Genomic DNA, 25,430 nt, shown 5'->3' on the forward strand with positions numbered 1-25,430 from the left:
TACCTTCTAAATTGTATCTTGTGTGACAACAGTGAGTGCTCCTGAAATTAGGACTGTATTGTAGGGTCACCTACAAGAGAGGTTGAGTTAGTAGAGTTAGCCATGTGTGGGCAATGTAAAGAACTGCTCTTCTCACTTGACTACTTGCCTTTGCACTCTTAATAGTGTCATTTTATTGGAGTTTCTTTTGCCTTCTAGACAAACCGGTCACATTTAAATTGCCTGCATAACTGAGAGGGGAATTACCACCAGAACCATTGAGATCAGCACTTAGATATGTCCTCTGACATTTAGCATACCTACGCACAGAGAAACTTCTACATACGCAGTGGGAAGGTGAAAGACCTTGTGCAGTCTCTGCTTGCACAGAGAGAAGCTCCAGGGTCCTGCAGAAGTTGATGTTCAGGCTGTGGCACCCTGTGCCTCTGTGCAAAACTTCCTAAGTCAGCCTGCTGTGAGAATGGCAGTCACTGTCTTCAAGGAGTGCTCAACTAAATGTGGTTTTTCCCTGAGTGAGACAATGATTCCTGCCATGGCCCTGCCATTTCACTGGGACTAGACAGCATGGTCCGGCAGGAGGAACATGCTGGCTGTAAAAGAAGTGCAAGGGAAGAGGCTGCAGATACCAGCTGGGTACTGAGTGAAGGACAAGTGAGAGAGGAGACAGAAGGGCAGAATGGTGAGAGCTGTGAAGGTGAAATCAGTAAGTCTGAATACAAGAGGGCAGACAAGGCAACACCTGAGGAGAAACCAAGGAGATGCTGATATTGGTTGGTGTGATGGTAAGCTCAGGCCAGGGGGATGGAAAGGTTGTCGGTGAGGGGGAAGAGAATTGTGGTTTGCATTTGGCCATGTTACAGCTGCATTAGGACAATGGAGAAAATAAAAGCCAAGTTTTGAGAAAAGTTGGAAGAGAAAACGAAGCATTGGGTATAGCCTGGATGTGTGCAGCAGAAGAAAAGTCGAAGACAAAGAAGCCTCCTAATTTAAATCACTTTTTTTCAGTGAGAAATCAGGGTTGTTTCTCAGCAGTCTTACACACTACATCAGCAGTCCTGCTAGGAAAAAATAGATGTATTTGAGCGCTGTCACACTTAACACGTGAGATTGGTGTTTGCTGTAGCTGCATTCTTTGCTGATCCTTGTCAGCCATGAGCCAGCGGTCTCTGAACTGGGCAAGTCAAAGGCTTCATGACACGGCATGGTTTTCTTCAGCGGTGTGCAGGTGCTAGTGGTTCTCTGCAGGTCATGGACTCCAGAAACCAGTACGAAAGCTGTGGCTGATCTCTCTTTCCTTCCTAACCTCTGTGACTGCCTCTACACATAACCTGCCAGTGGCAGTCAAAGGAGATAACTGTGTGCTGAATAGGTAGGGCAGAATTCAGAGCCAAAGGGGAAGAATAAAAGTCCTGTTTTGAGATGCTGACCTTGCGCATTGGTGCCAGCTGCTTGCAGGTAGTTCACAGTGAGACAAGAAGAGCAAATTAAGTATTTTCTGTTTCTGTGGAAAAAAACACAGTGATGTTTTCCTCCATATAATTTTTTAAGTTTGTCTAAAGCAGGACTTCTTGACAATTTCTTGACAACCTGGGGCTAGACTCTGTTACAGCAATTTACTTGGGATCTGCATAGCAGATACATTTTAAAAGGTCATATAATGGTGGAATATCTTTCTGGGGCCAGACAGAATTGTCCCCCCAGGCTATCAGTTGGAGAGCTCTAGCTGGGTTAAAAAAACAGCGCAACAGAATGCAAATGCTATGTTTTTACATGTTGAGTTTTGGGAAATGTTTAAAAAGAAAAGGAAAGTTTTCTTACTTTCAAAGTTTAAAAAAATCCGTTCTTTTCCTTCAGGAAAAAGTAATTTATTTATTTTTTTTTTAAACTGACTTTCTGAACAAAAAATTATAATCACTGCCAGCTTCAGTGGACTTAGCAAAACAAATGAAAGGCCTGATTTTCTGTCATACCCTCTACATTTTTATATCACTTTAAAGTTGAAGGTCACCAGGGTGGGAGGTTTTGAAGAACAGCGTGACATACCTGTGATTATTATCTACCTGGACTTTTGTTATTTCTATCCTTCTGGAGGTGGTGCACATGGCAGCATAGTTAACACGTTTGTCTGAGACCAATAGTCACAGCAGGCACTCAGGTCTATGGGAAAGTAAGTTAAAGCCAGAGAAAACTGGGGCTTGACATTTGGGGCCCAAACCTGACTGGATATTTGTGTTTCAGAAGCTAATGCAAGGTGAGTAAGATCCACTAGCAATGTCTAATACCTGCCTTTGCTTGCCTCTGTGATTGAGTTGACACATCCAAAGGACACCTTCCTGCTTTCAGGCTGGAATATCCCACCATTGGTTTTGGCGTTCACTTCATCAAACAAGCTGATGTTTAGTTTCCCCCAGTAAGACTCAATGTCAGGAAAAATTTCTGCTCAGATCCCTCAGTTCCTGCTCAGTTATCAACCATGATCTCACAGTACCTTGGAAACAGCAATAAAGGTAGCCCCATAAGCCTGCCCCACAAAGTGGGTATGTGTTGCTATCCCCATGTAGCCTTGTAGCCAGAAAGCCTTTCAGCTGAGAGGGGACAAGGTGAATACCCTTCCAGAAGATACTCTCCCTTATTGGACTTCATTTTCAGCTCGTTTCTCCATTTACCTTTGGTCTTCTCACCTGTCAGTATGTGGAGAACCCGGCTCAGTAGCTCCCTAAATATTTATGATAGTAATGGCAATTTCATTGCCAAAGGTCCGTTTCTAACTTGTGAATATCATTGAAGCATTAGTTTTCAATGTCACCTACAGCTGTGCTGGTCTGCTCATCTTGTTATGAGCTTTTATATGGTTAAAGCTCTAAAAAGCAGGTGCTCTCTGGAGGGAATGGGACTAATTCATCATTTCTCATTTGAATTTCCAACTGCCTCTTCACACCAAACTCTTTGTCCTCCATTCCTCTAGTACTTGAGAGTACAGCAACCCAGTGACTGCTGGTGAAGGAGAATGCTGTGCCCTCTCACATCAGAGGACAGAGCTCCTTCAATTAAAGGTGGAAAAAAACCCTGTTCAGACCCTCTGTGGATGGGCAGGAGGAACTGTGCAAAGAAAAGGAGCATGAAAATCTTGGAAGTACTGTCTGACATGCACCATAGCTAGGAAGGGATGAAGTAAGAGTTTTGGGAGGTGGCTGTCCAGGAGAAGAAAAGGGAAGGCAGCATGGAGGGGAAGCATAGTGTGGAGACTGAGAGTGGCTTTGAAATCAAATGAAACTTCAGTAAGTGTTAACTCTGGAGGTTTGCTTGAGAGACAGAGTCCAGATCAGCTGCAAGTAACAGGAAAAGAAAGGCAGTAGTTTGTCCCATTGCACTTCTCAGGGAAGGTCTGCAAAGAGTGCAAGATGGTGGAGAACCAGAAATTACACATCCCAGTTGTGGGCACATGGATGGGGGAGATCCCCTGTCGGCCAGTTGGGATGGGATCAAATGTGGCAGGGTCTGCATGCCGCTGCACTGCCAGGAGGGATCCTTCACAGGCACGGCTTTGCAAGCAGCAGGATCCCACTGAGACACCATGCACGCCTCACCACATGGTGGTCGGCAGGCTGAGCCCTCCCGTTGTGGGTGCAGCTCAGGGTGTCCCTAGCTGGTGGCTCACAAGCAGCTGAGGCTGTGCTCTTTCCATGCTCCAGCTGGTGGGGTTGAGCCAGCAGCAAGGCCAGAGCTGTGTGAGCACGGTGCAGCTTTCAAACCCAGCCTCTGAGCATGGCCTTTCAGCTGAGGCACAGGGTTAGCTTGGTCTGTCTCCATCTGCTGTGGCACTGGCTTGGGTCCAGCGGGCTCAGAGCATGGCTGCCTGCGGTCCACCAAGCAGCCACCCCCCCAGAAAAGCAGGTTTTCAGCTGATGTTCAGCCCTTGACCCCTTACAGTCTAATGCATCACAGCTGCTGGAAAGCTGCCCCCACAGCTCTGCCTTCCCTTCAGCCCCATGTCCTGTTTTTCCTTTTCCTTAGGTACAAAATTTCCCCTTCTGCCACATGCTCATGCTGCTGACCCTGTCAGCATTTCACCTACTCCCCCAACCTTCTCCATTTTGCTCCAGGTGCTTTAGTCTTTTCTGCACCCTTCCCACCTCCCCTTCAAAGGGGGGATATTGTCCACCCCACCACCAGCAGCTGCAGCACCCGGTGGCTGGTGAGATGCCAAACCTTCACCTCTAAGCAGCACACACAACTCTGAGCATGAGACAATTAGGAGAGAAAAAGGAAAGAGGGAAAGTATTGACAGGAGTAAATTGAGAGAAATCATAAAGCTTAAGCAGAAAGAAAGCAGTTTGAAAGGTAAAGTATTCAGAGAAAGCCCTTTCCTGGATGAATCTAATTGTTTTGTTATCTTTACCCACCAAAGCATTTACTTTGGTTTGTCGCCCGATCCACAAACACTTTCGAGGAGATGACATTACCGAAAGGCAGGAACATCTGCATCAGCTCAGCATCCCCAAACTCCTGGGGCAGATGGTAGATAAACAGGTTACAGCCCTCTGGTCCTATCAAGAGAAAAAGAAGACCCATGAATGGAGAGAAATAGGATATGAGAAAGCACATGGTGGAGCTTTACTTTGGCATTCCCTCTGTCTGACTGGTGAAGGGTCACCTCGAGGACGCAGTCTGTAGACTCTCAGAGGAATGGACAAAGCAGAAGACCAGGAGCTCAGAAAGTCACCTAGAGGCTATACTAACTTCATTAACTTTCCCAGGACAGACACCAGGATAAAATCTGGAGGCAGAGGAACGCAGCAGCACATGTGGCCAAGGAAAGACAGAATGGAGGAAAAAGAACAAAAAGAGTGAAAGAATGTGGTTCATAGTTTTTCTTTGCTCCTCATAATCTCCTTTAATCTGTAAAGTCTTAGGTGACCCATGCTAACCCTTGCCTCTTCTTAGTGTCTGCATGTAGAAGCTTCGTTATGCTTGTTGTATCTGTGTGAGGACTGTGATAACAAAGAGAAAGTTATGCACAAACCCACAGGCTTATTTTGTTTTGTAGCATTTTATATTCAACCCCACAGCTTGACTCAGCCTGAAGACTCTCCCCCATCTGGACTGTCTGGCTATGTCCCCCATTCTAGAGGGTTCTGCAAGAAAGAATACAGATGGATTTCAATCCATATTACTAGACAAGAGGAATTGCCCTTTTTTTGCCTCAATGTTATAACATATACTCTTACAGATTTCAGAGGCTGCTTGGAAAAATATCTAGAAAGGAATATTTAGTTAGAATATGCAGTTTTGTTAAAGCAGAGACCCTCAGAAAATGTTCTGTTGAAATTGCATTTTGGGGCAGAAGGCAGAGAATCTGCCTCTGGTCACATAGCCTAGAATGAAACTTTTCAATTTGAGTTTTATTTTTAATCATGTACAGACTTGAACAAATGTCAAAAGGGAACAGGTGTATCCAAGTGGTTTTGTTGAAAAAAAACCCTCTGACATATGAACCCTTTCCAAGGTTCACTAGTAGGGAACTGTATAGTCTGAGGAGGCAGGGACTGTGTTTTTTCATGGTCTTATTTCCAAAGGTGATCTTGACAGGTAACTCCGGCTCTGCTTTGCTCAGGGAGGTTGAGGTGAAGGGGGTACACTGTGTGTTTCTTGCAGCAAAGATAAGAGGACAGAGGGAAGGAGGGTTTCCCCTTTCCCTACAGCCCATGTACCTACAACCTACAACCCTGTGACCTGACTTGGCCTGCTTTCCCCAACTGACTTCCAGGTCACAGTGTGGAGAAGGAAAGAGTTTTTAATATTCTCATTTTCTTCATCAGGGCATAATTACGGTGTCATAACACAGCAAATTACAACTTTGCCTTTCCTGTTAGGGAGAGAAGTTCGCCTAGATGCTCCCACCTTTTATTAGCCATTACTCATCCCCCTGGCTGGCAGGAGAAGTACGGCGAAGTCAGGATTCTGACAGATGCCCATTTAAAGCTCATTAAAATTCCTGGGCCTCAGCGTGATTGAAGTCACAGGCTCTCCACATTTCCTTTTGGATTAATGGAAAATGAAGCCCTAATGAATATTTGCTAAGCACAATTTTCCCCACTAATTTGCTAAAAGGACTGTCATGAAGGAACAGCTGATCCTTTGCATCTTGTGCATTTCCTAGAGGTCATGAGGATGGTAACAGGGTTTCTTCCAAATGGGGGGGATAGCGGTATGGTGGGATAATTAGCTAATTAGGCACCCGGTCATCTGCTTAGCTAAATTACTTTTGAACCTCAGTGGCCCACAATGATGCTCCCCTATTTCATGCCAAGCTTTTCTATCTTCCCTCCACCTCCCGTCTGCCTCTTCCTTAGTCCCCTCACTGAGCAACTATCCCTTCTCCACTCCTTGCTGCAGTTCATTTCCACACAATGTGGAGTTACTGGCACAATAAACTAGACATGAAACAGTCTGAAAGTGTTAAACAAACACCGACCCTCTTAGCTGTCTGTTAGAATTGAGGAAATTCTACCCAGGAGAAGACCATGGTCCAGAATAGCAGGGAAAAATTCATTCCTTCATCTGAACATGCCCCAGAGCATTTCTGTTGTGGGATTTGAGATTCACATTATAATAGAATGGGTAAAATCTTGGCTTTGCTGCAGTTAGTGGCAAAATTCCCATTGACATCACCAGAGCCAGCAGTTTGCTCTGTAAAACTGGCAAATCATTTCATAATACCAGCTGCATTTCCTGGGGTCTTGGATGTGTTCTGCATGAGTAGGGATACTGCCTGCATGTGCTGAGAAACACCTACTAAGGCATAAGGCAGACAGGAGGCATGCAACTTCATCTACACAAGGTTTAGAGGTTGGTCTCAAGAAGAGAACAACCCTTAGTTCACCTTGAAATCAGCTTTGTCTCACACTGCTCAGAGACCAAGGGGAAGAGACCAGGAAGGATGTGAAAAAGCAGAGACCATCCCCAAAGCTCAGTTCAGCTTTGAAAGGTGGCTGAGAGATCCATGCAGCGTCTTCCAATACCGACTAAGACAATGAAGGCCATACTCTGTTCACATCTTCAGAGGCTTTTTGCTAATTTCCAATGCTGAAAACTCCACTTGCTCCTGAGAAACAGCTTGGGGTAATTTGGTATTTTTTGCTATCCTTAATTGTGAAAACTCTGCCATTAGAATTTAACAAGCAATTTCTTGTTAAATACATCCATCTCTAGGTTACCTATCACAGTGAGACTCCTTGGTAAAGGAGTTCACAAAACAAGATCTGTCTGCCTCAGCCTTTCTACCTTGTTGGATTTTTTTGGCCTGAGTCAAGTTAATCTGGACACTCCATGAAAGACTATGTGTTTATGTGTATGCCACTTCTTCGTATATGTGTGCATATTTTAAGAAATATGAAGAAATATGAATTGTTCAGCTCAGAATACTATGAAAAGCTAAGTTATTTCTCAGCACACACATGCAATGAGTTTTAAAGGACTCAGGATAACTGGATCCAGAGGAAGATCACAGCTGGTATGGCAAAACCTTTGTGAAGATTCCAACTGTCTTGCTTGAGCGAAAGGTCTTGTTTTGGACTGAGCTAATGGATAATCAGACATCAGTATACTTGGCAGTTCAGGACTGGATACAGTACTAAAATTATTTACCACACACTTCACTTTGGTTTTCAAAAGTGCTGTAAGTCAGCTCAAATTCTAACCCTCACGACACATTATGAGAAGAGCATCAAGGGTCATTTCTACCCTGACACCTACCGTGGCTCTTGGTTTTATGGCTTTAAGTTGTAGATATTTCTCTTCATTTGTACACAAGAAGCATAGATAGCCTTGATTCAGACAAAAGGAAAGAAAAGTTCTAAGGCATGCACAGTTTATGAGTGGTCTATAAATTAAAGGCAAACCATGCTGGGTAATAGAGAAACCTGTGACTGAGGCCACAAAAGCACATGATAGAGAACTCTGTGGTGTGTCCGTGTTGATTTGGCTTTGTTGGACTTGAGCTGCTAAGCCATTGCTCTGACCACCTCTTCACCCTCCATCTCATTGTTAGTTTTCTAGCATGAGGACAGGCGCAGACCCAACCTATCTCTGGGCGTCCACTGTTAACAAGAGTAAACCCCATGTTACCTGTGATGACATCATCTATCTATTGTTGCACGCCCAACACCGGCGATCAGTGTCATAAGGAAAGGCTGTGACTAGACTGGTCTTCCAACAGTAATTAAAAATGGGCTGTCCCATAAGGCTGTATGTAAGCCTGCAGCCCTTTGGTCAGCTGCACACCTCACCTCTACAGAAAATACTCAGAGGCTGGAACTTCATTGCCTTTTCTGCACCTGCTGGCTATTCAGTCCGCAGCATGTTTGAGTACAGGGAAGGTGAGAGTCACGAGCCTGCATCACTTTATTTTAATATCTAAGTGTACTTCTGGGTTTCAGAAACTATGTCAAGATGAGTAACACCATATAAACTTAAAATTACACCCAAGTTTTGCCTGGCTGGCATGGACTGAAACCAGACTTCATCTCTAGCTTTGATTGTTTTGGATCTGTTCCACCCCATGCACCTCGTCAGCTGCCAGCAGCCTCAGCACTCATGTGAAAGTAATGACTGATCTCTACAGGAATGTTGCAGCAGCCAAGTGGGTCTGGGCTTGTTGTCCAACCAGGATCCAGGAGTGGAGGGTTAGCATTGTTATTAACAATGTGATCATTCATGTTATTGCTGCTGTAGGGGTGGTTCATTAATGAATCGATGTTTGTGAACGTTCTTACAAACGTAACGTACTCTTCTCAGCACTGAGGGTTATTATTGTTACTATTAGAATTCCCCCTTGCTGCGTTTTCCTGTTAAAGGTTAGAGGTGCTTAAAGGTCTTGACCCTCTGCTAAAAGGGAATGTCATACAGTAGAGATTATTCCTTTAGCAAGTAGCAGAGAAAGTTAGAGCATCTAAACACTGCAGGAAAATGGAGGACACTGGGAACAGCAGCCTGTACTGGGCTGGTGGTTCATCCTCTGTATCTGGCCCCCAACCATCCTCAATAACAGCTGCTTATTGAAAGGAGTGAGGAGTTATGAGATAACTTGTCCACTGGGTGACACTCACCCTCAACCCACAGAGACACACCATGCTTTGTGAACACAGGGAGCTTTGGGCAGCGGGTCTTTAAAGTGTGCACAATGACTATCCCTTGCTTCTGATGGTTCCCGGCACCGTGCTATGCTGAGCAATGATCTGCTCGCCATTTTGTCCTGTGCTTAATCTAGCCCCAGTAAGTAATAAAAAGCAAAGTCCTTCAGCATGGGGGAAACATCTCTGTAATGATACGTTAGGTCTGTGCATCTGTTCTCACAGCAGGAACATGTACTAGAGCTAATCAGGAGCTTGAAGTTGTGTTCCCCAGGAAATTCTGACATCAGAAAAAAATTAATTCCAAATTAGATCGAAATGCCAACATTTTTAATTTTCTTACAAAATGAGATTTCTCCCCCAATGTAGTTCTAAGCCATCAGAATAGTTCAGTTTGATAGTGTCATCTTGAACTCATTTCATCCTGACTGTTACACTATATTAAAATATTAAATGTCATTATAGATATATAATAACATGTATAACATAGAATATATCTGAATTAGTGATATAATAGAGGATAAAAGTTGAAATGTAATTATTTAAAATGAGGGTGTCTACACTAGGCTGAGGCACCTGAATTAAATGCTTCACTTTGGCAAGCAGTCCCCTCTTCTTGTCAAAAGGGATCAGTGGACTCCTTGGAGGACAATTGGGACTACCTGAGGGGGTTGCCTCTCAGGAACCCACTGCTACCCGCTGACTGTAAAGGGAACATTACATGGCATGGTTGTCTCCCAAAACACTTATATGAACAGTAAGAGATTCACCTCTTCTTACTTTTCATTAGTCAAGTGAAGCTATCCAGTCCTGCAGACTTAGAAAACCCAGGCTCCTCTTATAGTCAATGTAAAGAAATGGGTACTTTTACTACATGAGTCATCTCGTCCTGATATAGAGACTGTAGTCTGAAAGGCCTGATTTCCATTTCCAGGCTATCAAAGGAGGCTAAAAGGACTAGATCAGCTCCTCTAAATAGCAGGTATCTGAAATCATGTTTCTGGCTTCTAATGAAGGGCCACCAGTGCTTTGTTTCCTATTAAATTCTTTATTCCAGTGCAATTGCATTTTTATCTACATTCGTGTTGCTCATCCTGAACACAGATGGCCCTGGACATTATTGTCTGTGCTGCTAACAGGTCTTTCCATGGCTCATGCACATCAGCATGCTCCCCTCCCTGGGGACTGAGAAGATCTCAGCAGCATTTCTCCATAAGGATGATTCTGCATACTACCCTTAGTACCAGTGATGCCACACCACACACAGGAATAGAGAAAGGACTCAGTGGACCAGGGATTCAAAGCAATTGTCTGTTTAATGGGCACTCTCTAGGTGCATGAGGAGGGGAATCAATGTGGTGGGGATGGTGTGCTGATGCCAGAAAGGAGGACAGCTCATTTACTCACCTTCTCTCTGTTGCTGTGGGATCATGGGAGGTGGCTGTGGGAACGCTTGGCTAATCTGGCCATAAGCAGCAGGATAAGCAGCTGTAGGGGAGGGAAAAGGAGAGAAGAAGAACAGGTTTCAGTGCTGGGAAGCAAGGAGTGTTCACTGCAAACCATCATACCAAGCTAAAGGTGAGCTTTCCCCCTGCATTTTGGCTCTGTGAAGGACCATCTTGTGCAGCCTGAGATGGCTTCAGGAGGTGCCACATGGCCCTGAGCACTCACCCTCCCTTCATCTTCATCAACAGTGACACTGGGGACAGCCACGTGGTGTCAGTGGGGGTTTATGTTGGGACTTCTCCCAGCAGAGGTGCATAACCTCCCCAGGCTGTACTGCAAACACGTTCATTCACAAGCTCAGCATATTGATGCCCATGCTGCCAGCCATGTGCAGAGTGCCTGCATGTGTTTCCCTGTGTAGTGTCTCTTCCACCCTGATTAATTCACATGCTTATAAAAACAGTTTACATGCGTGTTTCTCCCCTTACTCTAACCTTCATATGCCCACACACTGTATAGGCACAGTTGCACATACACTCTTCAGGTATACATTTTCTTTCATGTCCATGGATTTTTCCTCTCTCGCACACAAACACAGTGGAAACAGTGTGCGGCAATTAAATGATTTTCCCCACCTCAGCTCCCCCACCAAGCAGACAAGGGGAGCCATTCAGTACCACAGATGGCAGATGATGTGCCTTGCTGCTAAAAATACAGAGTACAGGTCGCCCGCGAGCCCAGAGAGAGTGGGATAGGGGCCATGTGTGTGCAGAGGGGTTAATTAACAGCTCAAAGGGTTGTGCTGCTTCCCATCTATCAAACCTCACAAGCAATAAATGACAATAACTAAAACACCAGCAAATGAAGCCCTACATGGAGAATTAAATTAAGTTGCCAGATACAGCGCTGACATGAGATAATAGCCATTCCTCAGCAGGAGCCCATGATCGCTCCAGTTACCACAGGAAATAATGACTTTGGGGTGGCAGCTTCCTCGCAACGTTGGCCATGGACACCTCGCAAGGGGAGGCTGAACACAGCGGGGTCATGGTCTGCACCAGGTCACTTTGGCTGGTGTCAGTCCATCAACTGCAAAGGAGCTGCTTGGCATACATGTGGTGTGATGCGAGTGGAGGCTGACCTGTTGGGAGCTGTGGAGAAAGCTTCTGGGAAGCCAGGAGTATGTCTGAAGTCAGGAGTATGTCTGTGTAGCTTCTAAGCAAGCCTCAAACTAACTGGCTGGGGTATGGCCAGTGCAGATACACCCAAAAATATGGGTATGTGCAGACCTGCCCAGGCACAGCAGCAGTGGCTCTGCAGGGTCTGGTTTCCCGTCTCCCCGTCTTATTGTGGTACTCAAGAAACCTGTTATAGAAAGTGGCCTCCAAATCAGTGGCCTGATTTTGCATTTCTGCACTGCACTAAGCAGACCAGACCTGGTCCTGCCAGTGAGGATGCATGGAGGCATAGGTCAGTGGGAGCCTTTCCCTGGGGACAGGGAGGATGTTTCCTCCTTTTGGGAGAGAAGGCCCTGGGCTTTAAGCTTGTTTTCACAAGAAGTTCAAATTTAGTCTGAGGATCTGTGGCCCCCAGCTCACCCCTATATCAGCAAACACACCCCTTCCCCCAGCCCCCTTAAACATGTTCAGAGATTAAAGACTTCAGAGAAGAGAAAGGTTTATTGGGAGAATGTGTTAATACTAACGACCTGCGTACTGCTGCACTCCAGCGTAGGCTTGCTGCAAGGGGTCTGCTGCAGTGGGGCTCTGTGCTGTGGAGACACAAGAGAGAGAAAGATTTAAGGGGTTAAAGCATGATAATCACTCTCCCTTTCTCTTCCCTTATCGATATGTGGTGTGAGACAGACAGACGCAGGGGCTGAAGGTCCCAGAAGAGGAGCAGCTGGCTCACCCTATGGATAGAACTGCACAGAGTCCCCTGCGATGACCAGGAGGGCTCTGCCTCCCAGCTGTCACCCTGTGAGACGTTGGAGAAGAGGGCATACAAAACTTTCCCCTCCTTTCCCAGGCTTAATTTATGGAGCCCACATCTGATCATGCGGATTTTTGGCATTGCAATAATAAACTCCCAAAAGCACTCATCTTAAGCCAGGACTAATACTGTGCTAGGTGCTGTGCAAACTCAGATCTCAGTGACAGCTACAGTCACATGAAACTTTCAATCAGAGCAGAAAACAACAGGGGCATAGCAGGAGGAAAGAGAAGAGAACAAAGCAGTGGCTCCTGCCATCCCGACATCCCTTCGAAGGATTGTGTTGCTGCCAGGCAGCCCCCGTGAGAGAGGAGATGCTGCTTGGAGGGGAGGGGGACACTGTCTGCTCCAGGGAGGGTGCTGTGAATCTCTGTGTAACGCATGCAGTCTCTTGCTGGCTTCAAAGTGCATTTTCTCTCTTTACAAGTGTACATTCCTCCCCCCTAAAACTGTTTATTTTTGTGAAACTTTGAAGTCTAGCTCAAATGCAACCAAAGCTAGTTAAGATTTTCTTTTTCCCCTTTGGTTGATAGGCAGAGAGCGAGAGAGAGAGAAACGTGTTGGATAAGCTCTTTCTTTATCTGCAGCAATAAAAAATTTAAAGCAAAGCTTGGCTGAACCTCCAGTCCAAATGTCACCTTGGCCCTAATATTTCATTTCTTGTTATGAGTTTAATTTGTATTTATTGATGCTGCACAGTTCTACATTTACAGAGTCCCTCCAGCTTCTTACTTCTTGTAGCATGATCCCTTGGGAAGCTGCCACTTTCCCCCTTCTGTCCCACCTTCCTCCTTCCTACAAGCACAGAGGTGTGGCTGGAGGCAAGGGTTTGGAGGATGCAAACGTGTGGGCCTCTTGAAGGGAAATCTGGTGCCATTGACCTGTCCAAGGAGAGTCACTGACTGAATGCCAAAAGGTGAGGGAGCTTGGCAAACATGAGTGTTACAGACTGAAGGAACATGGACAAAGTGTTTTCTTACAGATGCAAACAGCACCTTGAACCTTAACTTCAAAGATGACCATTGATCATGATAGAAGCTTGCAAGGTCTTGCACTTTCGTCTCAAAATACGAGGAATGGTGAGGAGACCAAACTTTGATGGGACAAACCCAATTAGCTGGCTAAAGGTTTGAAGGTTCCTGTTCATTATGGGCATTACTGAATCACAAGGACTTTGAGGATGGGGTAGTCACAGGAAGAAATAAGTGGGATTTCTGTCTTAGGTTCGCCATGAAAGGTTGAGTGATACACCAGTATCTTTGGGAGAAGGGGTTATAATAACTTGGACCCCCAAAAAACTACCAAATACTGTCAGGTAGAAGAAATCACCTGAGGAAGATGAGGGGACATGTGGTAAAGGGAACAAATCTTTACAAGACATCCATGGTTTTGCAGTCTGCAGTAGAGGAGATGATCTACTGTGTCTGCCCCAAAGCCCTTCCTTGGTTGCACTCATCTGTTTGTAGAGCTAGAAGAAGAAATTGTCTCTGCTGCTCAAGAAATAGAGTCACAGCATTTCCTTCCTTTCCAACTGGGGCTGGATCAAAATATACTTGTTCTTTCTCTGACATGCTATTAGCAATGTCTGTCTCCTCATTGATACGGGAGAAGTCACTGTGCAGTACGGATCTGACTGTGGTCCTTTCCTTCACTCCCTGTCTTAGCTGGGAACGTGGGAACGGCCCGCTCTCCTAGCTATAGCTGAGTCTGTGTCCTGAACAGGACCACCTGGCCTGAACAGGACCACCTGGCTCACTGCAGAGCTGCTCTCCTTGCCCCATCTGTGGAGATGTTGCCTGCCTTTGCAGCCATAAACTGCCCATCATAACTAAGCTATTATGCTTAGGAAAGATACATTGAAAATCATGGTTCATCTTTAAGATTAAATATTAAAAGTGGAAAAATGCTTTATTTAAAGTGCTTGGGACAACAGGCCTTTAAATGCAGCCTTTCCCCCTCCCACTCAAAGCTTTTAGAGCTCATTATTTTCCTGAGTCTTAACAACTTGTCAGCAAGGGTCACATCTAAGGTGATGTTTCTTTCTCAGGAAGCTGCCTTGTGCCCCAGATCACACAGGGAATCTCCTCTTGGCTCACAGCACATGAAAGCCAGTGGGAATGCTCTCCCCTGGTTTCAGACAGCTTTGCTCCAAGCTGGGAATCACTTACTCAAAAGCAAAGAAGATGCAAGGTGGCTGGTCTAACGTACAGGACCCAAACACAGACCAAACCATCCCCAGATGCTTTTGAAAAGAGCAAGTCAAAATCATCCCTGGGCTGCAGGAACAGACATCAGGAGGCCGGGGAGGGGAGCACCCCTTGGCCTGGGGCTCCGTGTTTTACCTGTAGTCTCATACCCTACCTTGGCTGTTTGGGAAAAGCAGTTGTAAGTCACCACCTGCAGGGATTTTTAATTTGGTAGCTCTTAAAAAGAGATGTGGTGACTTTTGCTCACTGAAAACTCATCTTCCTTAGCTCGAAGAGTGTGTTTACTCAGCTAATGAAGGTGTGACTTCAGTACAGTGGATGTGGCTGTGCTGGCCAACAGGGCCTATGAAGATGCAGGGACACAGACTCCAGGGCTGGCTGGGTACCCCGGCATGAAGCCAAGGCAGTTTGGGCAGCCATGAGCATATCTTCATGCTCCGCTCACTCTGCCAGATGAATTAAACCTATTGAAGGGCATAACTGCCTGCGCTCCCAGCTGTAGCGCATATGAAGCCAACGACTGGTATCAATCCAGAAATCTCAAGACACAAATTAGGCATTTGAGGAAGTTGTGGCCATGCTATGTTCCACAAAGTGACAGCCCTCCTACACACTACCGAACCATGAGAAGTTCAGTGAGGGCTGAGATGTACGAGGGGCTCACAATCCAGAGCCAACCTGCCCCAGGCCTTATGTGTGACTGTAGGTTTGAGCACACCATGTGCTAAAATTCAAAGTGATTCCCATCAAAGGGAAGATAAATCATTTCTGTGTCTCAGCACAAGAAGACCATGAGGGAAGGTTTGCTTTATTCCTCGACAAGATAACATGTAACATAACAGGATGTGCACCTCTGTGGCCTTCACACACACCATGCTCCCTGTCTGTTACCCGTTCTCGCCATCCAGCTGGCCAGTCTTCTCTGTTACTGAAAGTAATAGTTGAACATGGGCATGGGGGTCTGGGAACAGACCTCAGCTCCTCTGCATGCTGTCTGTGCCAGGGTGCAAGCCCACTGTGGCCTAGAAGGTAAATACCTGAGTAAGGGCTGGTAAGAGCTGTAGGGGTATAGCAGACACTGTATGAGGAACATAGGTATCGCAATGTGTCTCAAAGGGGCTTTTGGACCAGAACTAGCATATCTCTAAGTTGTATCATCATTAAAAGACCTTGGATGTGCTGGTGACTATCTGTGCAAATGTGCCCATAGATGACATTTGAAATAGCTTTTCTTGTGGTCAGACTCATGGAGATCTTAGGTCCAACATACAGACATATGAAGGATTAAACGTGATGTAACGTACACGCTAAGGATCAGCTGGTGAAGTGAAAGAAGCAGAGAGGCTCCTGAGAGGCCATAGGACAACCATCAATTGTGTCAGCCCTACTGAAGTCCATGTAGCCTCGCGACTTTGCAGGAGCTGATGATCTGGCCTTGCCAGGGCAAACCAAAGGTGTACTGTGGAAACAGATACTAATAGTAACTTCATTTGGCAGCTCAGGGCAAGAGCCTTATCCCTGGACATCACCTTTATATTAATTTGATCATTTCCATATCTCCATGGGAAAAATCCTGCTCAGATACAACTGTTTCTTTGCAAGACTCTCCTGGCCAAGATGCCACAAGGTGACCATGGCAGATAACCTTCCATAAACCTGGAGACATAAAACAAGCCAATGACCTACTATATGGCCATAAATATAAATTTAACAAAGGCAGCACTTATTCATTAGGCAAAAGTCAAGAAAGGACTCCCAAGTCCTTCAGAGAAAGTAGATCTGTTAATGTCACTTTCCAAACCCTCTGCCTGATGCCAAAAACCAAGGATGATTTCCCAAGTCAGCATAAAATACCAGTGCTTTAAAATTAACATCAGGAAGCTTTCTTACTACTGATATATCTCTAGATTTAAATCCAACTTTTTAAAGGGGCATTCAGCTAGTGTTAGGCCTGACATTTAGCTTTTGTCAGAGAAAGAAAGAATGGAGGTGGCAGAATGAAGCACGTTGTTAAAAATAAATAAAATCGGTTTAAGTGATGTTCTATAAAGAATCCCTCCTGAGATGCCAGTAACCCAGCTACCGTGTCTGGCCAAGATGAGCTGTTATATGGGTGCCCCAGGTGAAAATGGTTGTAGGGCATAGAGGGCTGGAGTCTGCTGTGATGGTCAGGGGAGTAAATCAGGAGGATCTGCACCGAAGCCACGGGGGTGGTGAGGAAACAGGATGATGGTTGCTGCCTGAGCCTCCCAAAAGGGGGGTATGGGACAGTGTCCCTGTTCCAGCTCCAGGTATGAGAAAGCCAAGGAAATCTGCTCTTTGAAATCAGAGGGTCCCAGTGCTTCTGAGAGACAAAAGCAGTGTCTGGCACAAATCCCTAAGACACCCTGGGATTTCACTTCGGTGGAAGGATTCAGCAAACCTTACACCTGTACGATATCCTCGTCGCTCCCTGCATCTGATTGCCTATGCGTTTCCTGATAAACATGCTTTATTCCATCTCTTTCACTCTATTTTGCAGTGCTGTTCCCTGCATGGGTTTGCAGAAGCATGTTATCAACTGGATGCACAGCTTTCTGCTCTGCCTCATTTATTCATTCTTCTCACTGTCCTGGAGGTATTTTGCACCTCTCTCAGGAGCTGCAGCTTGGTCACTATCACCTCCGGGGCAGTGGATGGGGGAGGTGGGCAATCAAAGGGAGGCAGTGCTGTTCAGTCAAGGGGAGGTGGGGGATGGGGTAGTGCAGATAAAATAGTGATAGCAAACAAAAAATCTATGCGAAGACCAGGATTTAAATAAATAAATAAATGAGTGGGAGGGCTCTATTCACCTTCTCCTTAAATCCAATTTAAATCACTCTCTACAGCCCTAATCTATATCCATAATTATATCATTTTGTACAACAAGCTTGCGAGAGGTCTTAAGAAATTTATGTAGATTAAAATTCATGGGTGCCATAGTACAGATTCCATATTATTAAGATTGATTAAGACAGCTGATGCTGTGATTAAAGAAGCCAGCATTTACTGTTGTAATTAATTAGGTATTCAGACACAACAATAACTGCAATAACAGAAAGAATGTGCTGATCTGGCAGAAAACAAAGACTGATCCTGCGTTTTATAGTCTCATTTTGCCATTTAGGGGCTGGACACTGCTCAGTCAAAGACATATTGTCCCACTATCTCTTCCCCTACACATCAAAGGAGCCAAGAAATCCAGGGCATTTGTGCCCTCTGCTCCATCCTGTTAGTTGGAAAAGCCCTTTTGGTAGCATCTCCAGGTATTGCAGATGCTTGTTTGGAACAATATATGGGTCTACTATAAAATTAAGGTACTTCATCCCTGGAATTCAGGATCATCATTATTATTTTCTTAATAGTCCCACCTCTAAGCCCCATCCCGAGTCAGGCCCCTGCTGCAGTAGGTGCTGTGCAAAAACATGATAGGATTAATGTCTGGCAATGAAGATCTTCCAGTGGACAAAGCAAGAAAGACACAGAAGACTCAGAAACATGGACAGGTGCAGGTGGCTGGCCAAGGTGACAAACTAGTTCAACAGCAGAGTCAGGACCAGACTTCCCTCCTTTTGCCTAAGGCCATAAACGTGTAAGTCAGGGTCAGGTTTTAAAAGCTATTAAGGTGCTCTAACTCCGTATTTTTGGGGAGCTTTGTTTACGTCACCTTTAAAAATAAAGCTCAGGGTCTTAACTCAGGTGCCTCTGAAAACATCAGCTCAGAGCCTGATTTGTATTTACAACTTCTTCCAGATCAGAGGAGAAAATACTTTGGCTCTGGAAAGGCTCCCACAACTGCCTTAAAAAACCTCATTCATTATGGCTGCAGCATCATCACTGGAAGTACATGGCATCATTAAAGTAGCTTAGAGTACAATTGAAGATGGCAACTTGTTATTATATTTTTAATGAGTGCATTCCTTCACTTATTTATTTTACCAGTAAAGCGTGGTTTATGGCACGTGGCAGATTGTTACAAATGGGTCAAATTAATGCTTCCTAGTCATAATGATGTTTCAGGTGCTCACTGTTGCAGTTTTGGAACTGCTGATACAAAATGTGAGCAGGAAAGCTCTCGCCTGGAGATTTAGGGTGGACAAACACAACACAGCTAAAGATTTCCCATAGTAAGTAACTTAGCCTCAGGGTCGCTGAGCCAGGTACATTTCTAGGGCATGGTGTACATCTGCATCAAATTCTGTGGGGCTTGTTTTTTGTCCTTGACTTTCTACAGGTGCAGGCAGGTCAAGGTCACTCTTTTTCACACAGGAGGTCACACAAGATTCACCTCCCCCCTAAACTCTTATCGTCTGACATCTTTCAGGACTGAAATGTCAGGATGGGCGCTGGGTAGGGGAAGCTGGTTCCTTTCTCTGCCTGCACAAGGGAAGCCCTGATCTTGCCCAGTGCCACCAGATGGCGTTTGTTGTGATCAGGACTGGTCCTGGACTGACTGGTCCAGAGCAGCAGTCTGCCCATCAGCAGCACCGCTACCTAATTGACAAGCTAATAGATAAGGCTGTCATATTAGCACACCGGCAACTCTTCCCCTACGAAATTAGCCTGGGTAATGATAATAATTACAGATGGAGTTTGAATCCTATCTCTGCTGGCAATGGGTGAAATTGGTTACTGCCTGGTAGCTCTTTGTTGAGCCAAGGAAAACGAATTGATGGTCTCACTTCAGTTCCTAAGACATGAGTTTCTACAGCACAGGAATTCACCCATGGGGGACATCTTTACTGCCAGTCTCAGCAGGGGCTTGGAAACATGTGGGCATAGAAGCTTGGCTGTCCATTCGTACTGAGAACTAGTTCTCACTGGAGAGGGCTGGACCCCAAATAGGGTGTGAAGTGGAGCTTGCTGTCTTGCTAGCCCAGACCCACAGTGCAACGAAAGGGGCGTGGGGGAACCTCTTCCGTGTCTGCAGAGAGGAGAGAGAGCTAGCTCTGGTGGTGGTGGGTGGTCAGAAACAGAACCACCATGTGCCCGAGAACAGTAAAAGAAATTACATGTTTTTAAAGCAACAGAGGGAACTTTCCTTTTGTTTTCCTCAGCAATTTAAGCCCAGACAAAACGCACTGAAGAACTCAGCATCCTGAAAACATCCCACATCTGAGGCTCCACAAAGCTGCTGTACCACTGGACCCATCTTTGGCTCTGGTCAAGCTGGACATCCCTTGGTCCAGGAGGAATATTTTTGTTTGGGAGCTGTTGGACACTATGGGGTGTATTTCTGCTTCTTTCTGGGCATATCACTGGGCTGAAGACCATAGAGCAGCCCTCACTGTTTTCTGGTCTGTGCCTCCTTCCAGTTCCTTCATTTCACTGATCCTTTGACAGTCAATTCCTTCTTTGTCTTGTTTACTGCCCTTTGGTGTCTCCATTTTCTCATCTCTCCCTCCCCTTCTTTTCCCAAGGAAGTTTTATTTTTGGAGCAAGCATTTTGTCCAGTCCCTCACAATGCAATCCAGTAGGGCAGGACCTGTTACCAGACAGCAGAGTGCTGACGGTGTGAGATGCAGCAGAAACCAGTGCAGATGGTCTCCACTGTTGTTGTACATCACACACTGTTACAAGAGAAGCACTGGCCTCTGGGTGGCTAAGAAGCTTTGGCAGAAGAGCTCAATCTCTGTTACTGCGGCTAATGTGGAAATGGCAAATGCTCTTGCACTGCTGCAAAGTGACTCACAAGATCATGGCACAACAGATTATGCTCTTTGTCCCCACTATAAGTTGTGACACATTGCCACATTCAGTAGTTCTGCAAGCTGAAAGACTAAAGGGCAGGCATTAATACACAAAAAGGTCAGATCTCCAAAGGGGCTTAGACTAGTGGAAGAGGAAATATTTACTCGCTTGTTATTCTGTCCATGCCAGAAAGTGCACTGTGAGCCAATATGTACTGGCTGAGCTTGCAGAAGGTGAGAGCATGGCTTGCAAAGAGTATGCCTACAAGGAATGGTTTACTAGTGCTACTGCATGGATCCATAGCCTCACCAGAGCCACATAAAAAGCTGATTCCTGTGGGGACTGGGGCTGTGACCAGAGACCTGGTGAGTAGGGACATTTGACCTACCCTCACCTTTGCCCCAAGGCCATGGATAGTTCAGCCACCTGACTCAAATGATACCCTGTGCGTCCTTGCTCTAGATAAAGGAATCTTAAAAGAAGAACACAGGGGAAGACAGAAAAAAAAGAGTGAAACTACACAGTAAATACAATTACATGATCTGCACCTGTTTTTATAGTGCAAAGACTGGAGTTCTGGAGTCCTTTAGGTGCAGCATCAAAAATGTTATAGTACACACAAAGGTGGACATGTAGACAAACTGCACAATTAAAGGGATTTATTTGGGTCTGAATGATATGGTTGTCATGCCTCTACAGATTTTGATTGTCCTGATTTTCTATTTTCAGGCAACAAAGAGTATTCTGCTACAGGATATAATGCTGTGAACCCACATTTCAGTTTTTTGTGGAATATGAAAGAGTATCTGAGAGCAAAATTCAGGCTTTAAACAATATATGGCAAGTCATAATCATAGCAAGACTATGGTTATGTACATAATACTGCGGCACTCTTGGCCACTTTCAAATGAGAGATATACTATAAAAGAAAGTTGTTTGGAAGATGCTGACTTTGGATGGAGACTGGCATGTTCTTTTCTTCTCTATAATGGTAGTGCAATTTCATGCTCAGTTTTAATATTTTATTTCTACCCTTGCATTTAGAAACACAGACATGCAGAACCACAGGGCAATGCCAACAACAAATGCTACAGAGGAAAGTACAAAAAATCCCATAATGAACAATGATGGAATAAGCTGCCCAGTGATGAAAATTTCCTTCTAACCAGAAGCAATTAGTGGCTGGCTTATATCATAAAGCATGAAGGTTTGTGTCCTTTCCGCATTTTTATCTAGTCTAATATGGCTGTGGATGTTCTCATTACCCATATAAATGTCTATTTATTTTTTTTTCATGCTGCTAAGCTCCAGGCCTCAATAAAGCCTGTGGCAAGGAGTAAAGTTTTTGGGAGTAAAGAAATGGTCATGAGAAAGAAGAGAATAAGACGGAGCAAATACCTGATGTAAGCTACACCAAAGAGCTACAAAGGGGCTTGCTTTCAGGGTTTCATTGCTACTGGGGACAAGCAGAGGTAAAATGAGAGGTGAGGGTTTGGCCTGCCACTGTTCCCTTTACACCTCTGCTATAACTTAAGATGCCACTAAGTTATGGGGGAGCTGAGCACTGAGAGAGACCAATATATTGCTGAAGAGACACTGAGATAAATCCAAACTTTACACAAAGCAGACTATTTGGATGTCAGCTTTACCAGCAGAAAGGAGCCTCTGCCTGCAGCAAAGTGGAGCAAGGATGACTATCACCTTTCAGTGTGTGAGGCTGTTGGTGTTTGTGTGGGGACTTACTGTGAATTGTTGGCTGAGCCAGTCTTTCCAAAACTCAGAGGGAATCAGATCAAGGCCATTTACTTTTATGTAATTGTGGATGAAATCCCTAACTGAAAGTTTTCTTTAATTATGGGGGTAGTTGGAAATGTTAACAAAAGCTCAAGTCATTAAGATCCGTCTAGAAAAATCATCTTTTCTCTGATACTTGCAGACATGGATCATGGAAGATTAGCTAAGAGGAGATAGATAAACCAGAAAAAAATATAAAAATTTGTAGAGGAATTGTAGAGGAATGAAGGCCGGTTAATTAACATTGATAATATACAGCTGTGGGCTGGCTTCAGGGGCAGTGGGTTGGCTGACGTGGATAATGTGCAGCTGTGGCTGGTTCCTGCTAAGTAGTTAAATAGCTCTAAGGAATGTATGAAGAGGAGCTCCAGATAAAGAGAGACCTGGAAGTAGTAGAGGGAGGAGAGACAAGGAGAGGCCCCAGGAGAAACAGGGAGCCCAGATGAGTAGAGGCTGGCTGGAAGAGGATCCCAGAGAAGAAGGAATCTGGATGCAGCAGAGCCAAGAAGCAGGGCTGACTGGCTTGAAGGGGATGAAGAAAGAGCAGGGACAGTAGATGAACTGTTGAAACCTTGTGGGGGATTGGTGGCTGTGCCGGGGCAAGGCGTGGGAATTACTTGCTGGAGTTAACCTGGTGTGGGGTGGTAAAAGCCTTGTTGCAGCTGGCCAGTTTGGATAGTGCTGCAACAATTGGTGCCCCGTGTGAGGCTTGAACTCATGAGACTGAATGTAATGAGCAGCCGCAGCAGTAATGGCTGTGCTGGGGGACATTTGCAGTTCTGAGTGGTGACAGTGGTGCCCAACGTAGCAGAGACAGGCGGGAATAGCCTGTGATCTGGATCCTCAGGTTCTCCCCACCTATCTCAACGTGATTCAGATCGCAGGCTATCCCCACCTGTCTCTGCTACATTGGGCCCTGCCACCACTGCTCAGAACTTCAAACGTTCCCCGGCACAGCCATCACTGTTGTTGCCACTCAGACATAGAAGTGGGTGATGCAACAGAGAGGTGATAGACTGGCAAACAGGAAAATACTTCAACAGAATAGTTGAACAGATGGCTGTATTTGTATGACCTTAAAGAGAGGGTGCTTTCTTGGTACTGTGGTTGAGCTCAATGAGTATACTAAGGGCTCCCTGCAATCTCCTGATGCCATTGTAAGTCTCTAAGAGCTCCACATATCTCTAAGCTGCTACAAACATGTAAATACATGCCTAGCTCTTAGCATGGTAAGCCCCTTGATTTCGATTCTTAAAGTAGAACTCATCGCTAAATGTTTACAAAGTGTGTGTTGATTAATTTTCAATACTCTCTGTATTTCTGGGCTTTCCTTTGCTGCATTCACAGGGTGCCTTTTTCAGTGACATTGTCTGAACTGTAACTAGGTAAGACTTTTGTGCTTCTACATTATGTGATATTTTTCCTTGTAGCTCATCAAGTCCCCTGTGATGTTGAATCTTCTGAGTTTTTGGGACTGGTTGAGATATAAATTTTTTTTCTTAGGCGTTTTGTGGTCTTTCTGGCTGAAGCATCTGACTTGGTGTTTGATTTCCTAACAGACTGGATCAATGAATGTGTGCCCCAGGGTAAAATACTCCTTTGCCGGCTGGTGGCTAGGATCAGTTAGTAATGTTTACTTAGATTTCTATTGTTATGATTAGTATGTGTACAGAAATGGTAAGAAAAGTCTTCCTGGCAGAAGTATAGCTTGGAGGGGAGGGCTATCTGAACTCTTGAGGATGCTGAAAGAATGTAGGTGCATATTAAGGGCTCGAACTCCTGAGTTCTCAGTGATTACAGCCTCAGAGTGTCCATATATTTGTAAGTACAGGTATAGAGTCAGGTGTGTATCCTTCAACCTCCCTCATCCATCCCTGACTGCCAGGGCTTGCAAAATCATTCCTTCAGTGCTGGCATCTTTTGAGCTAGTCATGGTCTGAATCCCAGGAGTAGTTCTCCAGTGGTGTGCTACAAAAGTGAAGCTGATTCTGTTCTGTGGCTATATTAAAGGAGATTCAGTCTCCAGGGCTGCTGAGGCAACAGGATTTGGATGCATTGAGCATTTTGGAGACCAACACCCACTGCCTGCACACATGGTCTGAGGCATGGAGCAGTTTGAGTCTCCATGAAGCAGCCATGTGGACCCTCTGGACTTGTGCTCCCAGAGCCATCTGGCTGCAAGAGATACCAAAGTGGATGCTAGGAGATGCAAACAGGCTTAGCACAGCTCCTTGAAGGCTAGCCAGGAGCCAGACCCCTGGGAGTGCCACTAGGACATCTGCCAGCATGAACTAGTTAGGCCTCAGACCAAGTTTTAGCTAAAGCAAAACATGCTGGGTGTCGTGATTGCATTCACCAAACAAGTCATCCAGCAGATGAACACTTAATTCTTCAGCAGAGAAATTCTTCACCTCTGACACGCCCTTGGTGTCTACCATCCAGGTGTAAGTGTATGTATAACCACGGTAGCTGGGTAAGCCCTAACTACACCAATGCCAGAGTGAGCCCTGGTGGCATGGGGTATAATCCTGCTGAGGACACTCACGCTAGGCAAAACCTGTGGGTATGGACAATCTCCCTAAGACTGAAGGAGCAGGTTGTGGGCACAACATTGGTCTTGCTTACCTGGGTAAGGGTGGATGCCATTAGCAAACACGGCTTCTGTGGCAGGCTGCCCATTAGCCTGCGGCGGGAGGCCAGTGAAACCATTCACCCCAATGGGAGATGGGATGCTAGGCACAGCTGGTGCAGTTATGCCAGGAGGCGTGCTTCCACCTGCAAGTGGGGAAGACACAAAATCAGAGCTGGTGAGTACTGGAAGCAATAACTACACAGAGAAAACTGTTGAAACTACAGCTGTGACCACCGCACAGAAACCTTCTCATAATCCAAAAAAATGAAAAATCTCCCAAGCTGTTGTGCAAAGACTTCTTGCCATTGCTCCTCTCTTTGGAAAGCACTTAAAGGCTTGAGAAACTTTTTTCAAAAGAGTGAAGCTTTTGCTTGGCCATCATAGTCTCTAGACTAGATCCGCCAAACTAGCATCAAACAACAGAAAACTAGAGAAATACCAGCCTTCCTCCTAAGCTTTCTCCCAGGGCTATTACCTGTTTAAACTGAGAAAGGAGGAAAAAAAAAAAAAAAACCCAAC

General features: G+C 45.3%; 1 protein-coding gene across 11 annotated transcripts in view; it reads right to left on the reverse strand.

Annotated features, from left to right (window-relative positions):
- The window catches only part of CELF4 (CUGBP Elav-like family member 4), a 722,303-nt gene that overhangs the window by 41,997 nt on the left and 654,876 nt on the right, over positions 1-25,430 (reverse strand). For 5 of the 11 annotated variants that reach the window (XM_037374238.1, XM_037374240.1, XM_037374236.1 and 2 more), the window contains exons 8-11: positions 24,905-25,054; positions 12,283-12,348; positions 10,539-10,619; positions 4,404-4,547 (exon numbers count right to left, since the gene is read on the reverse strand). In XM_037374238.1, coding sequence (XP_037230135.1) covers positions 4,404-4,547; positions 10,539-10,619; positions 12,283-12,348; positions 24,905-25,054 — 441 coding nt within the window. The remainder of the gene's footprint in view (positions 1-4,403; positions 4,548-10,538; positions 10,620-12,282; positions 12,349-24,904; positions 25,055-25,430) is intronic. The other 6 variants (XM_037374241.1, XM_037374239.1, XM_037374246.1 and 3 more) reach the window with 3 other exon arrangements.

This window comes from Falco rusticolus, chromosome Z (genome assembly GCF_015220075.1).
Source record: "Falco rusticolus isolate bFalRus1 chromosome Z, bFalRus1.pri, whole genome shotgun sequence".
Taxonomy (NCBI): Eukaryota; Metazoa; Chordata; class Aves; order Falconiformes; family Falconidae; genus Falco; species Falco rusticolus.